Source organism: Papaver somniferum, chromosome 10 (assembly GCF_003573695.1).
Source record: "Papaver somniferum cultivar HN1 chromosome 10, ASM357369v1, whole genome shotgun sequence".
NCBI lineage: Eukaryota > Viridiplantae > Streptophyta > Magnoliopsida > Ranunculales > Papaveraceae > Papaver > Papaver somniferum.
In genome coordinates this window covers 42,386,209-42,410,911 of record NC_039367.1, presented here as the reverse complement: position 1 = coordinate 42,410,911, position 24,703 = coordinate 42,386,209, and the positions used below count along the sequence as shown (strand labels likewise).

Here is a 24,703-nt window from a genome sequence, read left to right as displayed (position 1 = left end):
CATGTTTCCTGCAATGCAATTATAATGTAGCTTTCGACTAAGCATCTAGATTAACCACTTTACAGGGCAATGCAAAAAATTGAGCAAGTAAAAGTAGAATCAAGAGTGGGCTCTCTAAGTGAGCGGCAAAGGAATCAAGTCGAGGTTTTGTTTATAATTCCCATCACATGGGTTATTTGATTGTGTTGATTTTTCTCTGTCAATGGCAGTGTTTGGTTGTTATATTTATTTCACTGGATTAGTCTATTGCTTCTGTTTACATGTGGGAGTATTTATAGTAAAGGTTTACAAGCCATTCTCGTTCCTTCAAGAACTGCTGTTTTTTATGATTCCAGTCATTACTTGAGAATCCAGTGGCATCAAGAAAGTTTATTATGTTGAAGCTATGTCGTGTTATGGTACTTGGCAGAAAAATTTGCTGAACTCACCACGAATACGCTGAGGAAACCACCATCAATGCTCAACTACATGATATTGGGTTGCAGGTACAACCAAGTTGATTTATATTCGGAATTTTGTGTATTGTTATTCCATTGTGCTTTTTCAGTTCCTATTTTCTGTCTTTGAGAGGAAAATCGGCTCTTCCAAAATAGAATTTTTCTTGGTATTACAATTCTACAAGGGGTATGTAATACTTTGTAGATTTAGTGTGGCTGCAAATAGTAGAAATTTTGCGAGACTAAGATAGATCTCAGTAAATCTCTGTCTCGATAAATATGCATTTGTTCAAGTGTAATTTTTACCTTCAGGAAGAAAATCTATTTAATTATCTGTCATTCTAATGCAGAAGCTGTCCCAAAGAAGATACTCGATTTGATGATTTTGGAGAGAATAATAAAAGGCTTGGCGTTCAAATTTTCAGAATGCAGTTAAAGAATCAAACTCTAGAAAGGTACAAAAGTGGATAAACTATGATGTCTTATAATTCAATGACACTTCTCAAAATGCCATAATCTATAGTCATTACTTTAAATTTTGAACTACATAAGTGTTTTACCTCCACATCTAATTGTTTTAGTTGTATCCGGGAAGAAAAAGAAACACTAAAAAATAGGTTTCTTTTTTTCTTTCTCAATGTCTTGGAGTCTCAATTACAACTACTAGCCCATGACCACTAGTCAAATACTAGCCCAATTTGAACTATAAAATACAGCACGACCAAATTCAAGTTCACTTAGGTGTATTAGTTTAGGGAATCGACTGATAATAGATACCAAAATTGATTTAGGTTGGGTATAGGAAACCTCATACAAATTTGGTTATTATAAAACGTTGATACTTGCAGATACTATTAAAAGATTGAAATGTTTTTCAGGTATTACTATGGTTGCATTTGATGGCCAAAAAGGGTCTGGCGAAGTTCATAAGAGAGAGATAGTCATCGAAGATACAAAGTAAGTAACTTTGATTTAAAAGGTATATTATTTCTAAATTATGAACTGAGATCCTTAATAATTTGACGATTAATCTTGTGACGTTGTTGTTTGGGTTGAATGGTGCAAATCAGTAGGAAAGAGTGTTGTAGAGGAACATACGAATACTCTGATAATTTTAATTATTACTGGAACGTTTTTAAGCGAGTTTCAAGGTTAGAGGTCTGTTACTAATTAACCGCAGAAAGTGCTGACATTAACATTTATTCACCTAACAGATAACTATACCTTGAAACAGATGCATTTGAATTAGCTACTACCACTGCCTATAGAGTATTAATCAATTTGGATATACCAGAAGTCAATAAATTCAAGAAAAAGTAAGTGCGCGGAATAAAATTAGGACTATATGACTTTTACCTTTCGTGAGTTGAATTTTTATTTTAATCTAAATAGTGTACTTGCTTTCACTAGATTCAATTTTATCTTTTTGATCTAAGGAAGAGAGAACCAGATCATATTGTTGATTATGTTTCTCATGATGTCGTTGATCGATGGGGGTGGATGAAAATGGTGATATAGATTATGTTTTTGGTGATTTTGTGAATGTGTGTAGTTACCGGTTTAGTAAAAATATGACAACTGAAAGTGGGGATGAACATCTCATTTTTCTGTGTTAGTTAATGAACGATTTTATGGATTCTTATGATCATGTAATCCAAACATGTACATTGTGTTACATTGTTATTGCTATTAGTAGATACGCGAATGAATTCTATAAGTTTCATTAAACATTAGAAACTTGATACAGTTGTTCAAGAGAATTTATCAACGTGCAACTGCTCGGAAAATTTGTAAGCAATCAAATTGGTTACATATACTAAATCAGATGATTAGAAAATGATTAGAAAAAAAAGTAACAACGTATTAAAATCTTATCTGCTAAAAAATATTGTTTACCAAATTGAGCAGGCTTATACCATTATTTTTCACCAAATTGATGCTTTAGTATCACGTTGTTGTAGCTCCTACGCTCTATTACATGTCTTTTGTTAAGTAAAAGACTATCATATTGTACTTTCAAAGTAAGTTATCATCAATTTAATCTTTTCATGGAGTTGACCCAATTTGAGCACTTCTGTTCTGTATCATTCTCTAAATATATTGAAATATGTTTGGTAGAGAAAAAAGACATCTCATTTGTTGCTCTCTCATCGTTATCATCATTACATTCTAAACTAAACTAAGTTGCTTCCTGAATAGTCTTCCTATTTTCACTGGGATCATCCGGTTGTGGCGCGCAGGTCATTGTGACTCAGTTGTCCCCAGATTTGAACATGTGTAAATTTATATCGTGGTTTAGCAGTCAAAAAAAGATGGTACTACTTTTTGTTCTAGGCACTTACTTCTTCTTGAATTCATTGACTCATACCTCCAGATTGATCAATACTCTTAGAGGCACTGGTAGTCGCCAATGCAAGCGCACCTGTTGTAAGGGATAATGGTCTGTTAGGTAAAAAAATATGCAATTGTCGGAACATGTCTTGGTTAATTATAAACGGACCACTAACCTCGAAACTCGATTACAAACGTTCCAGCAATGGTAACAATTATTGGAGTATTGATGAAATTAAATCAAGTGATTGATTATTTTTTTTTGCTGGAAATAAGTGCCTAAATGCAGACTGATTCGATTGGTATTGATATTATTAGGTGTTTACTAATGTAATAAAATTATGAGTATACCATGGAATGAGAAAAAAATAAATTATGTAAACTGATACTAACATGGGAGGTTGAGCCGGGGCCGTAAGGCCACGGTGATACCTAGTCACTGTAATAAAAAAAGAAGGCTATTATTGGGACATCACATTCCAATAGAGGGGCGTCACCTAATAGGACAAAAACGGGTCACCCATAAGTAATATTCAAAATCCCTTATCTAAAATAATTTTATAATGACTAAACAACCCTTATTTAGTTAATGTTAATTTTATTTAATTATCTAATGATTAAAGAAAGGCAAAAAAAAAAAAAAGAGTTTTTTTTTTTTTAAAACCTTAGATTTTGATTCACTTTTAGGTGAATCTAATAAGGAGAAACCAAGTTAGTTAAAACACGTCAAAAAACAGGATACTTTAGCTTTTTAGACAAACTTACGGTTTAGAAAGGGATGAACTCCTAACCGTAACTGAGTAAAATTAGGAAAACCAAAATTGAGAAAAACCAGTTACGATTAGGAAACAAAAAAAAAAAAACCGTAAATTTTCTTACGGCCAGATTTATTTATTATATTTACCAACCCTAAATATTTCTCTCTGTATTTGAGAATTTTACTCCCACAAATCCGGCAAGTATAGTTTCAATACATATCCCGAAAGTATAAGTATATTTATACTTAATGATGATCGGTTTCTTTCTAACGTTAAGATTACAAAGTGGGATCAAATACTCAATGTGATTAACGTGTTTAGTTTAGTTTATTTAGGTAAAATAAAACATCCTTCCTGGCCCCGCGTGACTGAAAATGAGTAAGTTCTTCCTAAAATATCTCAGCAAATCTCTTTGTTGATCAATATTTAGTTATCATATATATATATCAACTAATAAAGGAAACTATGCACGAGACATTTTACGGTTGGTTAAAAACCAATAGAACCAAACCGTAGCAAAATAATCGGTTGGTTTACATAAAATCAAACCCAACCATACCCAACCGTAAATTCATTCGTAAATTTTTGGAAAAAAAGTGTAACCTAGGATTTTTTACGGTTAAGTTGTATGTGACTCGAATCCAATCATAAATATATTTACGGTGACAAACCTAACAGTAACAATATACTAACAGGGGTTAGTCCACGAGTGAGTTGGAGGGAGTTTAATGTATTTTGAATCTTGGGGATTTTGAGGGAGTGTAAGAGAGTATTGGGAGTTTGAGAGAGTTTGGTATGTTGAGTGTAGGGAGTTTGAGAGACTCTTCCAAAATCTCTACTTTTTTGAGAGATTTGGAGTGAGGCAAAAATACACTATAAACTCCCTAGAACTCCCCAGAACTCAAAAAAAAAAAAACAAACTCCCTATCATTCTAATTTTTACCACTAACAGGGAGTTTAAGAGTTTCTTTCAAACTCCCCCACGACTAACAGGGTTTTCTAGGGAGTTGGGGAGACTCTTCTAAACTCTCCCACGACTAACGGGGATTTTAAGAGACTCCCTCGAACTCCCTCACGACTAACGGGAAAAAACACAACTACACCCAACTCCCCCAACTCCCTTGAGGACTAACACCCTGTAAGTGTTTTTTTTTTTTTTCTTTTTAATTACGGTTAGGAATTCTTGGAAGAAGGGATGAAGTTTAGAAGAAGGATTTGCTGTTGACGAAGGAGATGAAGTTTAGAAGAAGAAGTGCGGATTTTTGAGTCAAAATTACGTTTTGATTTTAGTTTTTAGGATTTTATTTTAGATAAAGGATAATTTAGACATTTGGCTATTGTATCAAGATTTCGCATAGCCAATTTTTTAGTCATTAGGATTCCAAGTGAAACCCCTCTGTTGAAATGTGAAGCCCTTATAATGGCCTTCTAAAAAATGGTGGTGTTTGACTCTTAGATTTGATTTGAGAGTCATTAGATGGTCAGGATTCAACGGGGACCATGATCCGGCGGCCGGAATTATCCGGATGGAGTTTTGACTTCGACGGCCAGGAATGATAGGCTATGTTACGGCGCGGGAATATGGGTGAACGAAATATGGGAGGGTTATTGTTTGTGTCGTACAAAGATTCATACAAAACACATTCTCTCTCCTATTTCGTCTCTAGAATACAGTTTTCTCTTAGATTAATTGATTTCAATCTTCACGTTTATTGTCTTTCTCCTTAGGTTTAATTTCTGCAACAAAAGGAGGAAGAAGAAATCGAAGCATGAGGAACCCATCTAGAGAGAGAACTAGAATCAACTCAAAGAAGGGGGAGAAGAAGCTCCGCCGCATCCTCCGGATGCTTCACGCCCTACCCCAATACCATCAAGGAGAATGTTTGAAACAACGACTCCATCGAACTGTATTGCTAATTAATTCATAGAATGGAATCCATTAAACAGGAACTACACTAAACCTAAAACATGGTCGGTTCTTCCTGTTAATGGAAATTTACTTATTCAACTTCAACTCTAATTTTTAACAAAATCAGATTCAGGTATTATCTTTTTCTTATTTGTTTAATGTCTCACCAATAATTTTAGATAGATGATGTAAATTAATTTTTATTATTTAATCGTATTCTTAATTTTAATTATGTGATTTTCACGATTTTGTTGATCAATTTGGAGAGGACAATTCTAGCGTTTTATCTCATTCTACATATCTTATGATGCTCATCTGATTCCTTTGACAATTCCTAATAAGCTTAAAGCTCAAGTCTTTTAGGAAATTGTGTTTATTAAAATTTTAGTTTGTTATATAATTATAATTAAAGCTGGCAATATTCCCTTATTCTACGTACACTGTGGTGCTGACCTAATTGCTTTGGAAAGTCCTAATAAGCTTAAAGCTCAAGTCTTCCTTGGACTTGCTGTCAAGCCTGTTTATGAATGTTGTAATATACCTAATACTATAGAATTGTGAATGTGGATAGTCTCGAGTTAGTAATATACTGTCTAGGAAAAAGATTCTGATTCCGTTGTTTTAATGTGTATCTCATACACGTAGGCTTATGCAGAACTACTCCAGTAAGATGGTACAAGGATACAAACATGGTTCTTCAGTTCTAAGGATGGTGTAAATGTGAAATTAACCGCACCACTCCTCTATTTATTCATTGATTGATTATGTTCATCCAGAAGGTATCACCACCCTTATACTTTGTCCTCCAGACATGATTGCCTCTTGTGTCCTTACTAAAGTTTCGGACTAATTTTTTTCCTTATGTTGTTGATGGGTTTCTTATGCCCCTGCATCATCAGTTGTGCTCAAGATTTTCTTCCGCACCGACAAATTTAGGTAAGTTCGAATATCCAAAGACCATTTGGCTAGAGCTCATGGTCCTAATGCAATTTTATTTTATTTTTGAAAACGAAGTCTTGAATTTTACACTATTGCAGGTCTTCAGAGGCTAATAGAAAGTTACAAATTAACTATGAGAACAGTGGTAAGTTACAAATTTGATGACTCTTCATGTAGTTTTGTGATTCTTTAACTTAGTAGAAAGTAAGGCATCATTTCTCTAGCTTTAGAAGATTTGATTGTAAAGGCGTGTAGAATTGACTACAGTAACTTGGTTTTGTCTATATTTAATCTGTGTTTCATGGTTCCGTTTTGTTTCAGGGAAAGTAATTTAGTTTCATTCTGGAAGACTATTAGCTTACAACTTTCCTTAAGCGTTTTCTTTAGAAATATTCAATTTTCCTTATAGAACACTAACTACAATATTGTTGCAGGTAGACACACAATGAGATTTTCATTTTGATGAGCGAATGCAGGTAATTGATAAGGATTGCAAGTTGGTGTGTCATTTATTTCGTTCAGTTTAAATTTTCTAAGTTCATCGGTTGTTTTAATAGTCGCTTATGAAGTGGGATTTTGATTATTAGGTTCCTAACTATTACTCAATGGTGATGTGAACGGAAAAATGACGTTTGCTCATGTGGCAATTGCACAAGGGATTTCAGGTACTAATCTCATATTGAATCTTACTTGAGAGTCACTTAAACTATTATTTTAGTAATTATTAAAGATGGGGATCGCTGGGAAGTAGCAGTTATGATTGTTAGGTGGCCAATGGGGATGCGGATTCTCTATCTAGACTGCCATAAAACATTGTAAATTAGAGAGATGCAAGCCTTGCATGGTGTATGTTAATATTCCAATATGTAGAAAGTAGTAATCTTCAAGAATTGGATCTCAAAGAGGGACAGGCTAAATTGATCCTGATGCGCCACCATAAATCCATATGTATAAATATGCGGGGTAAGAATCTTTGCTTACTGAAATTCTTCAAACCGTTAGAGTTTGGAAGAAAGCCCATACTAGCGGAAAATGTACAGGAGGCGTTGGTTCGATTGACCAAAAAAGAATGTGATGCAGGGGTATATTCTGTTTTCTTTAGGGTGCAGGTTTTCTATTTAGATTGTGTTACTAGGATGTATCTGTAAAAGAGGGCGTTCTGTGAAGATGCCTGAAGTCTCAGAGTTACATCCGGTGCCTGATGCTTATGTACCTCTAAGCTGTATTACTTTGTCCAGTTGAATGGTCCACAATTATATATGTAGAACGGACAACCGAGTGAGTTGACACAGCTCATTAGTATCTTCATCACAAAGTGAGCCTTACACTGCATAACCATTACAGAAGATAATTATATTCAGTAAGTTGAGCACCGTGGACCGCTGAATTGAAGTGTATGGCCAGTAGCTACCGTTACAAAAAAGTAATGGTCTTTGCCTTAGGTTATCCATGAATATGTTCTTTTGTACATTTCAAGAAAACCTAAAATCTATAATGTTCAACAGGAGATATATTGTACTCTTTAACATGTGTACATTTGAAAGGATGGTGGCGTAATCGTTGTATATGATAGAGATGTTACGAGGAACATTTTGCGATTTGTTCTTTATTTGTGTTGTTTAGACTGTATTCATGTGCTTGTTGCTTGCTTTTACACCAATTGGTAAATCCTAGCAGTAATAGCATACTCAGCTCAGAGAAGAACTGTTTTGAGGTTGCACTTTAATTAGACTACCCGTCCTTTATACCCTTTTCAAGTTTTAAAGTCCCCTCAGTTATTGAGGTTCTGACTATTGTGTTAAAATAGAAGGGTGTCTCAGATATAACCAGTCTACTTGATTTTTTTCGTAAACTTAACTAACTATACGTGTTATCCAGATATATCTCGCTAATTAAATTTGTCTCAGTATGCCAGCATGAAGATACAGTCAGAATACCTAGGGAACTCTGGGTTTCTGTAGATCAATGTGGACCTCTTCTCATGATGAGCTTGCTGCCGTCAGATCCTGTTAATGGATGAATATATGGTAGAGTAATTTGGAACCTATAAATTCTGCATTATGATTAAATGGCAACAAAGTAACTATTTATTAGCATCTGGATATCCTGATTCTCAGTGTACTACTAGATTGGGTATTCAAGGTATTTTCCCAGTAGACCATAGAACTATGGTTTTCATAGTTTTGAGTTGTTATTCGCAACAAACTGGAAGGTAATATGTGTAATATTTTATTACGTAATGCACGTCTTATTTGTAGAAATTCTCTTTGAGTAAAACAAGACATTCCTATCAAGCAAGTCTAGACAAAGTTTTAAAGAAACTTTCAATATTCAATTGTGATGTCAGTCTTGCTGTATAACTACAATAACTTGATGAAGATTTTCAGTATATGGCTTGACATGTTCCTTGAATCTACTTTTTGACCTTTAGGATGGGAGATATTACTTTGGGAGGCATGGTAGTAATCCAAAATTATGGTTCTACTTCATCGAACCAATGAAATCTGTTTGAATAAGAAAATTTTGGGGTGACCAAGTTTTTATGTTCTGCACAGCTGAAGTAATATTCTTTGATGAAAAATCCCATTTACACCCATCAACTGTATTCAGCAAAAAAGAAAAAATAGAAATGTACATAAATGTTAAGGAAGTTGGGGATGAAAATGGGAAGGGACTGAAACTGAAAAGAGTTATCCCATACTAAGGGCATCAATGTCGGATTTTGGCTGCGATATAATCTTTGTGATTGTGTTGCTGTTGATTCAATATAATATCGTTAGAATTATTTCTATGCCTTTGTTTTTTTATCTTTTGCTAAATATGGTTTTTGGAGTGAATGGTGTGTATTCTATGTGACCGGTGGATCAAAAGCCACGTATTACGTTTTGCTAGCTAGGTGAAGATAGAGAGGAAGTAGAAACAACAACGAAGATAAATACAACATCGAAAAATTCGGAGCACCCTTCTAGAAACACCCGTGTGTAGCTACGCACTAACCGCTATCTTCATTTCTCAAACTCTTAACTACCTTTGTATTGTCTTTGCTGAGGATGTTTGTATTGGCAATTGATCTGCTTATTTATTTTAACATTTTGCAATACAGCTAAGTAAGCTGTTGATTTCTTATTTTTGACAGATTTTCATAAGTGTGGTTTGATATACGTGATTAGAAAGCTTCCGCTTCTATTTGTTTATGATTTGAGACATGTATCGCGGTTTACATAAACCAAAGTAGTCCAGATCCTTTTTTTTTTACTGTACAAGCTACGCCAGTAAGATGCTTCTTATGGAAATTCAGGATTTATTTTTAAATCATTTTGGAACCCTAGAATTTTTAAATCTTTATTTTTTTTTCTCTTTTGGATTGATTTATGTTTGCTTTACGTGGTTGATGTTTGCAGGAAATTAGTCGAAATTTATAACATTGATTTAGGAGGCAAAGTATAATTACAAAGACGATGCAGAGGAATGGAAAAACAAGGTAAACATGTGGAAACCCTAGATTTTTAGATCTGTAATTCTTTTCAATATCACATTGGGTTTTAATTTGGTGTAATTGGGTTTTTATTGAGAAGTTGGCTTCTGTTGACTTAGTGATGCCACATATTTGATTGTACATTAAAATTTATCCTGATTGAGAGCTAATAGCTAAGAACCATTTGGTTTGGCTTAATTTGATTGTTTGTGTGTACAAAATTATACCCAAAACAAGTTTTTAGGATTGTTTGCACCATTTTTACGTCTTTTTCTCTTCCAGTAGATTATAGTTTCGCTGAAGAAGTTGGGGATAATATTTTCGTTGGGTAACTGCTGACTTTTCCATATTAGTCATATTTGCGGAGTAGAGGCCTCTTATATAGTGTCAGTTTTCTGATCATTGTGGGAGTAGATTAGATTCTGCAGGTCTATGAATAGTATTTGAAGTATATATTGAGAAGTTCTTTTAGGTTATTGATGCAAGTCATTGAATCTGTTGGTGATCCCTTATTTGGTGAACTTTAGGTATAGAATATGTAAGTTAGTGCAAATTTGCGTGCCATGTAACTACCTGATATGATTTTGATGTCAGGCTTACTTAATATGGTCGCTCATTTTTTTAAATGTGGGCAGGTATACTATGAATGCATTACCAATCATCTATAGAACTGGTGCCATGTAATATCACGTCACAAATACTTGACTATGTTGAGGCCCTCATAAATACATGTTCTAGCGTAAGGGGGTAACGTCTTATGGAAGAATTTATGTTACACGCATCTCCATGGTCATAGTGCCACATCGCTAACTCCTTTTTTTTTTTTCATAATTAGTCATGGCTAAATCTAAAATCCGGCTACCTCCATAGTCACCCTCCGGATCCCTGTTTTTCTGCTGTCTACATTGATTTCCAATTGATATTGATCAATTTTAAGATTATTTTCTCCCTTATTAGTTTTCTGCTGTTATTGCTAATATTGTTGCCACTCCTAATGATGTTTTTGATGATGAGCTGCTTATCTTTGTGTTCCTTACCGGATTCAGAATTATGGAAGCTCGATGCAAAGGGGTTCTATGGAGAACACAATCTTTGGATGCCAAACCTACTGCAATGTTCTACAATACTGGGTCTCAAGGTGGTGGTCAGGAAAGAATTGCGTAAGTCTCCCTATGCTCTCTCTACCTAAGCACTAACAAATTATCCGCTTCACATTACGCCTATTTTTCTATTTTTCTATTACTGCTACTACGGGTCTTCTCCCCTGTTGCGCAGAAGCCTTGGATTCTTGCTTATCTGTTTTTATTTTTGATATTTAAGCATCCTTTATATACGCTTTATGTTTTCAGGAAATGTAGGTGGAAAAATTGTTCATCTAAGGAGCACTGCATTAGCTGATAGTCGATTTAACAAAATTTGTATGAAAGATTCCACAAGTTTGTATGAATGTTCCATTAAAAAACACGAGTTTATTCAAGATTTGAAAGAAGAATTAAGGTGTTGGTGTCGACAAGTTCGGGTCTAAGAACTCTTAGATGTCAGATTGCTCTAGGAGAAATGTGACATGTAAGCTTTTGTTGGCAAAATCCTTAGTTTTAGACCTTATTTGGTACAAATGATCATTCTTTAGAGCCATAACTTTGTAACTCCGGGATCCATTGTTTTGATCATTTGCTTATCTATGTTCATGCATTCTCTTGATTGTCTTATGTTCTAAATGCTTTTGATGCACCACCGTTAGTCAGTGATATAAATTGGACCAACTATAAGATTCCATTTTGAGCAGATTCATATCACGTAGCTCTTTCTTTAGTATTTTCCGCCTAGGTGAGTGCCTCAGCATGTCTTTGTTGAACAAGCAATAAGATCCTTGCGTGTAAGTTATCTTTCTGATTTGTTTTACTCAAAGCTCAAAGATCATTAAGAGTGACTTGATCATGAAAAGAGAGTACTCACCGAAATGGTGTAATGAAATTATAATTGATACTTTTATACGTTTTTAGCCAGCACCTGATACGTATACCTCAGGTTAGCCATATGTAACTTCTTTTGTACATCTCAAGCATTTCTAAACAGCTATAATGTTCAACTGGAGCTATATCATTGTATTCTTCATACACATTTTTTAATTTCGGCTAGCTTTCGACAATTATGTAGCATCTAATTATTTGTATTGCAGGAACTCACATCCCTAATAAGGAAGAAACAATTTTTGTTGGCCTGAGGCGGCTCTTTGTTGTCTTTGAAAATGTGTGGAAGCTGCTATTCATTGCAGCTTCTTTACACCGTGAGTTGTCTCTTGCATCCACCACACCTCTCGAGGTCCAAAGCAATTTTTACTGACTGCTTCAACTTATCTCTTCCCAAAATAGGGACAAGTTTAGTAGGTGCAGCGATCGCAAGGTAAATTCATCAATAACCTCTTTCGTTAATTCCTATACCGTGGGTTGTCAAATCTGACCCTGCTGTGTGTTGTGAACTATGTTAGGTTTTGGATCTTCTGTTTAAACTTTAAATTTGTTGAGCGAAATAACACTTTCTTCTCTTTTCAAAATTAAATACTAAATGTTTAGTGCATACACTTCACCTAAAAACTGGGAATTTATAAAATAAAATGTGTATTATAAAAAGTGGCTGGACGGAACTAAATCTGGCAATGTTCCTGTAAACTTTCATCAACTTCTGTCAGTTATAGTTGGTGAATATTCTAAGTTCTAATTTATCTAGGATTTGATTATCATGAAACCATTACAACTCCTAAAGTGGTGGAACAGTTCCTGACGTAACTCATCTAATCCTCGCCATATGTATATTTTTGTAGAATGACCGACGCAACACATGTCGAGACCTTGAATTGTTGCAGATTTTGGAGACCCTGTTTTCCAGGAACCACGTGTTATTTTGTTTGCAGAAAATTTTATGAGCTTGCTATCTAATGAGCCTATATTTTCTTGCAGATTAAGGTTGAGTTCAACAGGCCATGGAGCCTTTATAATGCTAAGATTCTCCTTCAAGATCCTATGGAAGGGTTATATTCAGTGTTGAACCAGCAATAAGATCCTTGCATGTAAGTTATCTTTCTGAAGATCGGGTATGAAATTATAATTGATACTTTTATATGTTTTTAGCCAGCACCTGATACGTATACCTTAGGTTATCCATGTATAAGTTCTTTTATACATCTAAAGCATTTCTAAATAGGTATAATGTTCAACTGAAGATATATCATTGTATTCTTCATCATGTTTAATTTGAAGGGGATGGTGGCTTAATTTTTTTATATGAAAGAGATGTTGTGAGGAGCCTTCTGTGACCCGTGCTTTATTTGTGTTGTTTATGTTGTATACGGAAGGTTGCTGCTTGCTTTTACACCGATTTGTAAATCCTTGCAAGACTACCACAGTGAGCATGCTGGGGATCCTTCTTTTTTAAAATTTTTATTTAGTATTTTCGGTGTCATTTTGAATGCGTGTGGTCAGGGCAAGTGATAAATGCCCGAAAGAGAGAAGGAAGATAATTTATGGGGTTGATTTTCCACACGTTACTCTTAATGAATACAAGAAGAACGTTTTACTTGAGCTCCTTAATTAAAACTCAGTTGTTGTCTGATTTATTTTAGGAATACTCGAGGAACTACAAGCATCTACATGAGTTTGAAGCTCACAGCTGCTTATTAAACTCAGTTGGGGGGTTGATTTTCAACACGTTACCCTTAATGAATACAAGTCGAGCGGTTTACTTTAGCTCCCTAATTAAACTCAGTCGTTGTCTGATTTATTTTAGGAATACTCGAGGAACTACAGGCATCCACATGAGTTTGAAGCTCACGGCTGCTTATTAAACTCAGTTGGGGTTGATTTTCAACACATTACCCTTAATGAATACAAGCAGAACATGCAATCAATAGTCCCCTTCATTTAGGTCTTACTTCTCTCCCTTTTCTGTCTATAATTATTTCACTGTCCCACAGTCAGTTATGAAATGGTACACATGCGGTGTTTCAGTATTTTTCTTGATGCTTCTATCTCTTCTCTGACTACCTATTTTGTTTGATTATCTAGAATTCGTCCATGGTTAATGTTTCTGCCTCACGTGGAAGAAATAATAAAACTCTGCATACTAGATTTTTTTTTCCCAGTTGGATTACACATTCAGATAACGTTAATTTCTGTAGGATAATGAGTTGAAGAGTTGCTTAAAAAACAAAAGCTGTTTAGACATCTTGCAGTTGGCTTTGCTTCTTTTAAAACTATCTACCAGCACCATTGCTTGAAAGGGGTACAGCTTTCTACTGCTATATCTTCTTTGACTACTCTTTTAGTGATTATCTAGAATTCATCCTTGGTTAATTGACGTCGGTTTTGGTTATTTAACTTAATTACTTTGGTTGTTCTTTGGAGTTTCACTTTGAGTGAAATAGTGTCTTTTAGGTTTGAATATGTATTTAGATAACAATGACCTTAATAGGTGCTCAAACATTTAACTTAAGTCTGTAGGGGAACAGATGTATTTATCTTTTGCTCTTATTGTTCGTCATTGATTATATTTGTGCAATTTTGTTTCCCCAGTATCCAAGTAACTTCTTTATCTTTCTCAGATTACAATTGTTGCCGCAGAGACAACAAGATTATTGTTAAAATTTTATTAATATTAACCCATAGATTATTATTCCATTGTAATCAATAAACAAGGATTTCAGGTATTAAATCAAGAAGAAAATTTAATTATAAAGCAACATGTACTTGACTTTGCTTCATTTTCCGTAACTTACAGTGCTCGGTATACTGAAAATTGATTCTCTTTCTTTCTCTCCATGTACAGGTAGTGGTGCACTGTTCTCCTCACTTGCAATAAAAGCCCGAATTGGGAGTTTACAGATTTGGGCTTTGCATGGACTTCTTTTGACCATAGATGTTGCCGGCTTATTTTATGTGTCATTGTGTCCCAAGTGCAGGTAATTTTGAAAATTGTTTCTTCCGTAGTAAGAAGTGAAAAAAGAAATGCATGGACTATATTGCTACAAGCATTAACGCCAGCCTTTTAGCATGATTATATTGTCCTTGGAATTTATATTGTTCCTAAACAGTTGGTGTTACTTTTATACTAATCCGAGCAATGAATGTTGCAAATGATATTTGTACTTCATCTTGATGTTAGAGAATATATATTGATATCTTTTTGTAGTCTACTATATGTATTCGTAGTTCAGTCATTTGTGTTCTGGATGTTATGGCAGGCGACTCTCTTACTTGCTATGGAATTTACACGTCTGATGAAACTGGATGGGTTGAGCTCCGACAAGGGATATGGCGCCTTATAAATCCTATCTCTACCTCCCTTGCTTATGAAATGCTGCAAGGTTCTTTAATTTCTTTAAACTATGGAACTGTGGCGCAATGGTGGTGCATCTGACTTCAAGTCAGAATGTTACGTGTTCGATTCACGTCAGGTCCAATCACCGATATTATGCTTCTTTTCTTGCGGTATATTTGGTGATAATGCGAAAGTCTCCAAACTCATTTAAGTTGATTCACATATAGGAGGGGAACAAAATGCAAATCCAAACTAATTAATCAAGTTTACTACCAAAATGAGGAATAATAATTGTGGGATTGCTGAAACTTTTAGGCATTATATGCATCTTTGAATTATAAAATCATCAAGATGCTATCAGGCTATAGGAGTTTCGTTATCGGCTCGATAATGAATTAGATGTTATATTTAACTTTGATAGTCTATAAAAGGTTAGCAGACACCCATTGGTCAAGAATTAACGAAATGCTGCTACAGTGCTAGGTATGATTCTCCAGCATTGTATATTGATGATGTTAAATAATTTGGAAATGCAACATCATCGGCCACTAACACCATCCAAATCTAATAAGAAGGTTGTGCAGTGCCATGAATCAGTAACTATATTAATTTGCATAGAGATTAAGTAAAATAACCTTTTATATATATATTTTTAATACGTAATGTTTTATATAAATTATTGCTTCGGGAGTTTTCACACTATAGTCATATATACATAGAAGTTGTATAATTTAAATTCAAACATCTAAAACATTAATTTTATTTTTTCAATTTTGTTTTTACCATTTTCTTGGGGAAATATGCGAGTTAGGCTGAAACACAATTTTTTAACACCCAACATTGACACCTAAAGAGCTCACGCAGTTATAGAAGCAAGCGCGATAGAATGAAGAACCAAAATAAATAATTTTAATTAGAGTCTTCGGATCAAAACATAGAAGAGCAAGGTTAATTAAAGAAAGAGTCACCGTGACACATACCACTTAAAGTGTGAACAAAATATGCTATAACATGATGTCTCCCGCTTCATCTGTTGATTACATTATACATTTAAGCAAGGAATTTGTGTTGATTACATTATACATTTAAGCAAGGAATTCAGATGTCTAAATGAAGCTTCAAAATAATTGATTTGGATAATTATTAGTAAAGTCAAAATAAATTAAAATTTAAAGAATATCCAAGTTATAAGATAAAAAGTTAAATTAGGGTTGCAATCATATTATTGTTAACTATAAAGAAGGAAAAAACTTTAAAAATATGTGCTAGGCTATTAGTAAGAAAGTTGGATGTAACAAAACATCATGGGGAGATATAACCATGATACTCCACTTTCCATGATAAATGAAGACATGTTCCAAAAATTCTGGATATTCCGATCCATAATCTTATTCGAACTTAGCTTGAAGAACTTAGCAAAGAGTTTGTCAGGTCCTAAATTCCAAGGATAACTTATCAAAAAAAAAAATCTTTGTATTTTATTTTTGTTTTGTCTCTAACTGGATTCTCTCATTTATTAACGCAAACTACAATACTATGTATGAGTGTATATTGGTTGGCATATTAGAACCCGAACCCAAGTTCCAAATATCTAATTAAGGAACAACGAAAAGAGATATTTTAATACAACATGAATATGATTACTATACCAGAATTATACTTTGTGGAGATGCTAAAATAAAATTATAGCAAAAATATGAAAAAAAATAAAATGAAAACAAGTAAATCTTATAGTAACCTCAACAGAGGTGGAGCTTTAATAGTAAGGTGTGACTAATTATCATTTTTTTTAAAATTATAACGATAATTTGTTCATAAATTTATTAAATTGATAATTTTGTTGAATGTATTATGTTGGATTTTTTTATCTTCTACGAAGGCCACAAAAATATTTGTAGACTTCGATATGCCAGAAGTTGTGGACATGAGAAAAAGGTGTTGTTTAACTAAAACTAAGAGGTGTGTTGTAAAGCCTTTGTATATGTATTGTATTTAGAAGAATGACTAATGATAGTGTCTAACTAAATGGGTGTGCAAATTAAATACTTGCCAACAATAATTATCAATAGTAAACGGGGTTTATATTTTTTGTGTAAGGGTTCAACATGATATTATATATGACTTAACCGAAGTGCACTTCTAGGCATGAAAAACTTAAGTTAAGTGAAATGGTGTATCACATGATATTATATATGACTTGCAGATTTATAATATTTGTGCAAAGGTGATGGTTTGATTGTGACACTTTATGATTAACTATTTTAAACTGGAAAATTTAGTTTTATAGGTACAAACTAGAGTTGAAAGTACATGGATATTTTAGGATGAAAACAATAATTGTTATAACAACAGTTATACTCGGTAATAATGCGAGAGTTTTCGAAATCTCGGGAATTGATATTTTTACTTAAAGGAGAGGTATTGAATGGCAACCTACACAAATGTACACCCTACTTTACTAGCAAATATGTGCCATCAACTAAAAAATTAATTATAGAATAACCTCGCAAAGAATGTAGTTCAAATAACTGAATAATATTCGGTACATAAGTTTCACTGTACAACATATATATCACCTCGACCGTTATCTAAAGGATAAATATAACTTCGACATGATACAAAAGGTAAGAAGATTACATCGGAGTCAATAATTAATGAAATGATACAATGTTAGGTCAAATTTTATGATGTTTATATACTAATGATATTCAAATTAATAAATGCAACATCATAAGTCATAAACACCAATCAAATCTGAAAAGAAAGTTTTGCAGTATCATGAACCACTATATCTGTTGAAATTTATAAACATGATTTCCATATAGATCAAGTAAGACAAATTTTGTTTTTCTAATTTATACATAACATATCATATACTATATTACTCTTCGTATTTCAGTTCACATTGTAATCATACATGTAGAAGATGTTCAAAATGTATAGAACAATAGTTATACTTATTTAATTTGATTTTTACTATTTGCTTAGGTAAATATCGCGGAATGAAAAAATCACTATTTATGCTGAAAAACACACTTTCATTATACGTAGCAACGGTACCAAAATATCACATGCAATTAGTAAAAGCAAGAGAAATAAAATGAGAACTGAGGAAATAAATCTAGATAGAAACATCGGCATCAGTTATTCAAACTTACGCAAAGCACATGATAGAGAGGGTACTTAGAGAAAGAGTTATCTTTGATCCCACCATTTAAAGTGTTAACAAAATCTACCTTAACATAATGTCCCTCACGCCGTGCATTGATATATTATATATTTAACAGATGATTCAAATTGTGTAGAGTCTATAAGATTCTTAAATGGAAATGAGTGCCATAACTATGAACAAACTTTGGACGAATAATAATTTGAAAATTATCCAAGCCATAACATTAAACTTAAAATTAAAATGTTAATCATATTACTATTCACATAAAGAAAAAGAAGCACTTAAAAAGGTGATAGGTTTTTAGTAAGAAATCTGGATATAATAAAAATTAAGGAGGAAGTAACCATGTTCAAACTTTACGATTGCCACTTTCAATTCAATGGTGAATTGAGACTTTCTCCAAGAAATATAAGGTTGCATTTCAAAGATGGTACAATACAACCATAAAAAGTGGATCATGATAAGATTCCAATTTATAAATTCATCCCAACTAAGCTAGAAGAACTTAACAAAAGAATTGGTGACGTTGCTCATCACAGGGTAATTTATCAAAAAAAAAAATAGTTGTATTTTATTTCTTATTATGTCTTCGACTGGATTCTCTCAACTAATTAGTTTAATTACAATACCATGTATGAAATGTGATGGCGTATTGGTGGGAAAACCGGAATCTCAACTCAAGTGCCAAGCAGCCAATCAATTAGGCTCACATTTACATCTTTAACTAAATCATATATTTTATGCTAACAAAGTCTACCGTACTGTACTTTCGAAGTAAAGCACCGGCAATTTAATTTTTCATGGACATGATCCAAAGCACTTTTGTTGCGTATCATTCTCTAGGTATACTGAAATATGTTTTGTAGAGAAAAAGGTCACCTTATTTGTTTCTCTCCCATCGTTATCATCCTTACGTACTAGCTAGACTAATTTATGGTTGCCAACATGGATCCATGTGTTCTTTTGATTTCTCTCTTTCGGTCCTCAGTAACAATGATTGATTCTAAAACTAATCAGGGATAAATATTGATTAAATTAAATCAAGTCATTGATATTTTTTCGTCAAGATATATATTTGTTGGAACTGTATGTATAAATGTAAACTGATTCCATTAATACTGATGTTACCAGGTGTTTACTGATATTATAAAAGTATGGATACCACCAACGTAAAATACAAAAAATACCACCAACGTGGGAGACATTTTGTTAATGCAAGAGAACACAGAAACACAAATTGAAAAACTATATACAATATCTAAAATTAGACAAAGATTGCAATGGTATTACATTTGATCAATTCTTAGCATGGGAAGACACTAAATACATCAACAAGATAATGTGTGTCATGAAAAACAACTAAAGAAACGTATCGACAACAACACTAAAAAGGTAAACAATTTCTGTTTTCTAAATATTGTTTTGAAAGAAAAATATACTTAAATAAAAATACAAAGAAGTGATTTCAATCGTAAGAAAACAAGTGACTGAGCAGTTTACTCAAATTGGCTGGCATTTGGCACTTTTTAGTGGTGGTTACACTCGAACAGTGGAGTTGGAGTCATGCTCTCCTGAAGAGAATTTCCCGAGAGGTAACGATCGATAACATATTCAGGATGTATGAAAGAAAAAGGTTTTCCAGCAGGCGAAAACACGATAATGGCAATCTCAGCACCACAAAGGGTACAAAGTTCATGAGCCTTCACTCATAGTGTTTCTGGGTCAGTTGCAAAGCATCTGATCAGGGGCCAATCTAAAGCATGTGGAAATAGCTTAGTCCCAATATATTTAAGTGTCTACTCATTAGTGAGTGAGTTACACAACTTTTGGTAAGATGTTGAACCTTATTTGGATAAGACATGATCCAGATTATTAACATTTGCTCGACTATAAGATCTTTCAAGAGGGTTGAATCAAGTTTTAGGAGTTCCACAATCTGCTTTGTAAATGGTGGAAGAATGTCTATTCGAGACTTTGTTTCAGAAGATGATTGTTTACATGTTAATGGATAAGCTGAAGGTAAAAATCTTCTGCTGGATAGCCCTTTATGCCTGTGAACCATTTGCACTCAAGTGTCATTATCCTAAACTCATTACAGAAAATATATATTAAGTTGTGTTTTTCTAAATCATGGATCTGAAGAGAAAGGAAGAAAAAAAATGGAGAATATATCTATGAAGATGAAAGAAAACTAAGAACACGACAAAACATATGTTGTTAAAATTAAAAAAACATATACATCGAAATACAATGTCAACGTGGATGGAATCGGGGTTAAAAAAAATAGTTGAAATCCCACACTTCAAACAGTTAAATGGAATATTTCAAGGACAAGATGCATAAAAAAAAATAAATCCAAACAATGGCTGACATGGTGAAATGTATATGTAAAGATCATATGTACAAGAAGATAGAGTTACATAAATGTCAAAAATACGAGCTTCAAAAATTTAATTTTCAAAATTTTGTTGTATGATTCACATACAAGATTCACGTACTAAGCCCTAAAAGAGTTGACCTAATTTGAGCACTTCTGTTCTGTATCATTCCCTAAGTATATTGAAATATGTTATATAGAGAAAAATTTCAATTTATCGATCTCTCATCGTATCACCATCACATACTAAACTAAACTAATTTAGAGTTTCCAACATGAATTCATCTGTCCTTTTGATTTATCTATTTCTGTCTCCAGTAACGATGATTGATTTAAAACTAATTAGAAATAAATTTGGAATATAATTCACTAAGTGGGATATTCAGTCCCGATGTGATCTTTTTTAATATATTTACACTTATAAAACTATAATGAGAGGTTGGGCCCCGGTGATACCTAGTTATCCTATGAAAAAGGGCTACTCATACCTACCGGCCGATGGCGGGTGCGGGTAATTAGTAGCGGGTAGGGCGGATATGCGCAGCCTGCGGGTATATGAAACCCTAATTTTAATACCTTTGCAAGGAACTCGGCACTTTTTTGGTAATTATATCTACCGAATTGGAAAAACTAATCCCTAAAATAAAACTCGGTCATCTCTGCTTATATATGTTATATATAAAGTGATCGCGTACACTAATCCGCAGCCGATTTTTCTTTTTCAAATCTGAGGTATAAACCCTAAACTTTAAATACTTGATTATGTAGTATGTGAAAAACAATCTAATAAATATCCATGAAAAAATCTGTTCCTTTATTCTTTTCTCATGTAATTCTGTAAATCTTAATGGCTTTTCGGAAAGCACATTCGAAGGCTTACAGGTGACATTTTTATAAAAGACCTGATGAGCTCAAAAGTTGTGCAAAATCTTGCTAGTCTTTTTCTGTTTGTATCTTCTTGTAATTTAATTTAATTTAATTTTTTTTTTTTTTTTTTTTTTTTTTTTTTTTTTTTTTTTTGTAAACTTCAACATTTGGATCCCTTGTAGAAAGACTAACATCTTGTAAATCATATGTAGTTCTTGATTATGATTTTAGAGTTAATGAATTTATTGAGCAGAGATATGTGTGTATCGGAATTCTGATTTAAATGCAGTTTAATCCGAAAGAATTCTCTGCAAAATTGATTATTGGTGAAGGTGGGCAGTTGAGTTTCATGCTCCTATGATTTATCAACAATCATTTTCTCCTCATCTCTAATCAGTCCTTGATTTAGTCATATTCATTTTTTTTTGCTAGGATTTGTAAGTTTTGGTTCACATTTACTTTTGCGCATCAGAACTGAAATAGTTTCATATACATCAAGTGTTGTGCACCTTGTTGGTGTAGCTTTGCTTGAGTTGAACCTGAATCCCGTGGAAATTCTGTGACATTGTTTCAATTTTGCAGAGTGATGAAAGCTGTAATTTACTAATTCGACTAGTTAAGTAGTCATGTATTTTGAAGAAACTGCTAGACGTGTTGTTGTCATTTAGTACCTAAAGCCGTGACACTTTAGAATTTAGTTTGTCAATTTATGATCTTTTACTCTATGACCGAGGCCCATTTGCTTAAAAACCTTATGTTCTGTTGAAACAGTTGTAAAGAATTGATAAAATGGCGAATCCAAAGGTCTTCTTTGACATAGCTATTGGAAAGGCAAAAGCTGGCCGTATTGTGATGGAACTCTTTAAGGATGTCGTTCCAAAAACAGCTGAAAACTTTAGGTGCCTCTGCACTGGTGAGAAAGGGATTGGATTATCTGGGAAACCCCTGCACTATAAAGGTTCTCAATTTCACAGGATCATTCCAGAGTTCATGTGTCAAGGTGGGGATTTCACCAGACGTAATGGGACTGGTGGAGAGTCCATTTACGGAACAAAGTTTACAGATGAGAATTTTGTGAAGAAGCACACTGGTCCTGGGATTTTATCAATGGCAAATTCAGGTCCAAACACCAATGGTTCTCAGTTTTTTATCTGCACAGAAAAAACCAGTTGGCTTGATGGAAAGCATGTGGTTTTTGGTAAGGTTGTGGACGGTTACAACATTGTTGAAGCAATGGAAAAAGTTGGTTCACATGCTGGAACTCCTAAAGCTGCTGTCGAGATTGAGGATTGTGGCGAGGTAAAAGAGAATTAAACATCATTTAGATGTCAAGAATTAAATGTTGTCGTCTACAGTAGTTTTTCCTTTTGATCACAAAGCTGGGGCATTTGCTTGATCTCACCGTAGGAATTTAATAGTAGTATTACTTGGGTTATATGCTGAAAAACAAGTTGGTGTTCTATTGTGACCAATAATTTGACTTGCTTTAAGACACTGTGCATGGATATGCTAGTGGATGAAGGTTGAACATCTTTTTTGTGTATCATGATTCATGAATAGGCTTAGAGGCAGTTAAGATGGTTGAGATTGTTGCCCTTTAACCTAAACACTCAACTCAGGCCTCTTCATCTAATCTCATGGGAATGCTTGTCTTTCATTTTCAAGAGTTGCTTTTGATCATAAGAAATTTACATGGAATATGTTGGCTTTTTGCAGATCATAATTGAAGTTTTAACTGATCATTTTTATTTTTAGATCTAGGGATTTGGGTCTCGTAGTTAAATTTGTCAAAGTTGAATAGGAAGTAACTCCAATAGTTATTGAAACGGCTGGAAAGATTTGGAACTTGGATGGTTTTCAGTTACTAGACTATTGTTGCTACTGGAAATGCAGTAAATGAAGAAAAGGCAAGAGCAAGAAAACTACTACTTGGAAGAAATGTTCATAAAAAGTCGGACGTTGTTATGTTACAGAACATGAAGCTGATCATTTTGTTTTCAATGAAAGTAGGTCTGAACGCTTATATGCAAAATGGCAGGTTAGAGGCGGCACAATGATAAAATATAACTGGAACACAAACACCTTCTCTCTTCAAAAGATGTGCAACTGGTATCTCAACTAATCGCTCCACATCACAACGGGAAACGGCACTCCTGAGGAACTTATTCCTTCCCCAGCAGCCAGAATCAACAAAACAATCTGATTTGGCCTCTAACACAGACAGACATCTTTCACTCAAAAAAAATAAATAATAATCAAACATCTTCACGACCAGTTTCTGGCTTAAATGTTGGATATCTAGATATCTTCACAACTTTTCCTGTGGAAGGTTAGGCGCAATCTAGTCCCAGTTAGAGCTTCCAACCGCAACCGGCAAAACTTGACATCTCTTCACCAGTCAGAGCATATCACACACTCATTCTCCAATTCTCCAATGTCAGTTTGCACGAGCAGACCTGGTTTGCATGCTATCCAGATCTTTGTAACCACAAACCATACAAGAACGGATACTAAATTGAACACGGACACTCTCTTTGGAACAACTTAAATTGGACATCAAATTTTGCAACATCCTATGGGCCATCCCATCCGGTAAATCGATGTCAGATTATTTCCCAACATCAAATGCCAATCCAAATTAGGCCGCCAGTATTAAAATTTAATAAAAGATTAATAAATAAGGCCATAAATGTCATCACTTTGAATCATTGCCACCACCAATTTTACTGCATACTTCATCCGCACTGCATATGTGCCATTTCCCCAGTACCACCAAACACACAACACTAAATACCACCTCTTAATCAGGCTATCTTACTATTAAGGTTGATGAATCTCCCTCTAGTTTAACATATCTAGCAGGTGTCACAACCATGGTTTTTAAAAGCGTACGCTTCACGTTTCGCTTCAAATTTCAGCATTTCGTTCCGCAGCGGTCATGTGAAGCGCGTTTTTCATGAAGCGTACGCTTCACGCTTCAGAGCGTACGTTTCGCTGCAAATTTCAGCATTTCGCTCCGAAGCGGTCATGTGAAGCGCATCTTTCATGAAGCTTTAAAAATTTCGCCTAATTTTTAAAGCTTTTAAAAGAAAAATATGAATGTTTTAAGGGGGAATTCAACACCC

The 24,703-nt window shown here is 34.0% G+C and overlaps 1 protein-coding gene, 1 long non-coding RNA gene and 1 other non-coding gene across 9 annotated transcripts; all 3 read left to right on the top strand.

Annotated features, from left to right (window-relative positions):
• Nucleotides 1–5,154: 5,154 nt before the first annotated feature.
• LOC113318774 lies at nucleotides 5,155–15,604 on the top strand. 7 transcript variants are annotated; one of them, XR_003344800.1, is made up of 17 exons: nucleotides 5,155–5,568; nucleotides 6,081–6,214; nucleotides 6,335–6,371; nucleotides 6,473–6,519; nucleotides 6,809–6,850; nucleotides 6,962–7,039; nucleotides 8,282–8,401; nucleotides 9,776–9,855; nucleotides 10,896–11,009; nucleotides 11,199–11,415; nucleotides 12,029–12,252; nucleotides 12,807–12,916; nucleotides 13,469–13,539; nucleotides 13,633–13,770; nucleotides 14,024–14,127; nucleotides 14,671–14,803; nucleotides 15,086–15,604. It is a non-coding gene; the product is annotated as an uncharacterized LOC113318774 (long non-coding RNA). The 7 variants fall into 7 exon arrangements; XR_003344804.1 differs by lacking the exon at nucleotides 14,024–14,127 and having other exon boundaries at nucleotides 6,091–6,214; XR_003344803.1 differs by lacking the exon at nucleotides 14,024–14,127 and having other exon boundaries at nucleotides 13,469–13,531.
• Nucleotides 15,605–21,250: 5,646 nt separating this feature from the next.
• Nucleotides 21,251–23,293, top strand: LOC113318893 (peptidyl-prolyl cis-trans isomerase CYP19-3-like). The gene is made up of 2 exons (XM_026567175.1): nucleotides 21,251–21,443; nucleotides 22,350–23,293. The coding sequence occupies exon 2, from the start codon at nucleotides 22,368–22,370 to the stop codon at nucleotides 22,890–22,892; it is 525 nt and encodes a 174-aa protein (XP_026422960.1). The 5' UTR covers nucleotides 21,251–21,443; nucleotides 22,350–22,367; the 3' UTR covers nucleotides 22,893–23,293.
• On the top strand, nucleotides 21,825–21,967 carry LOC113319909. Its single transcript, XR_003345881.1, has one exon. It is a non-coding gene; the product is annotated as a small nucleolar RNA snoR135 (small nucleolar RNA).
• Nucleotides 23,294–24,703: the final 1,410 nt, after the last annotated feature.

What these genes read in the sequence shown, in the direction of transcription:
- LOC113318893 (XM_026567175.1), top strand. Translation starts at nt 22,368, where the DNA reads ATGGCGAATCCAAAGGTCTTCTTTGACATAGCTATTGGAAAGGCAAAA.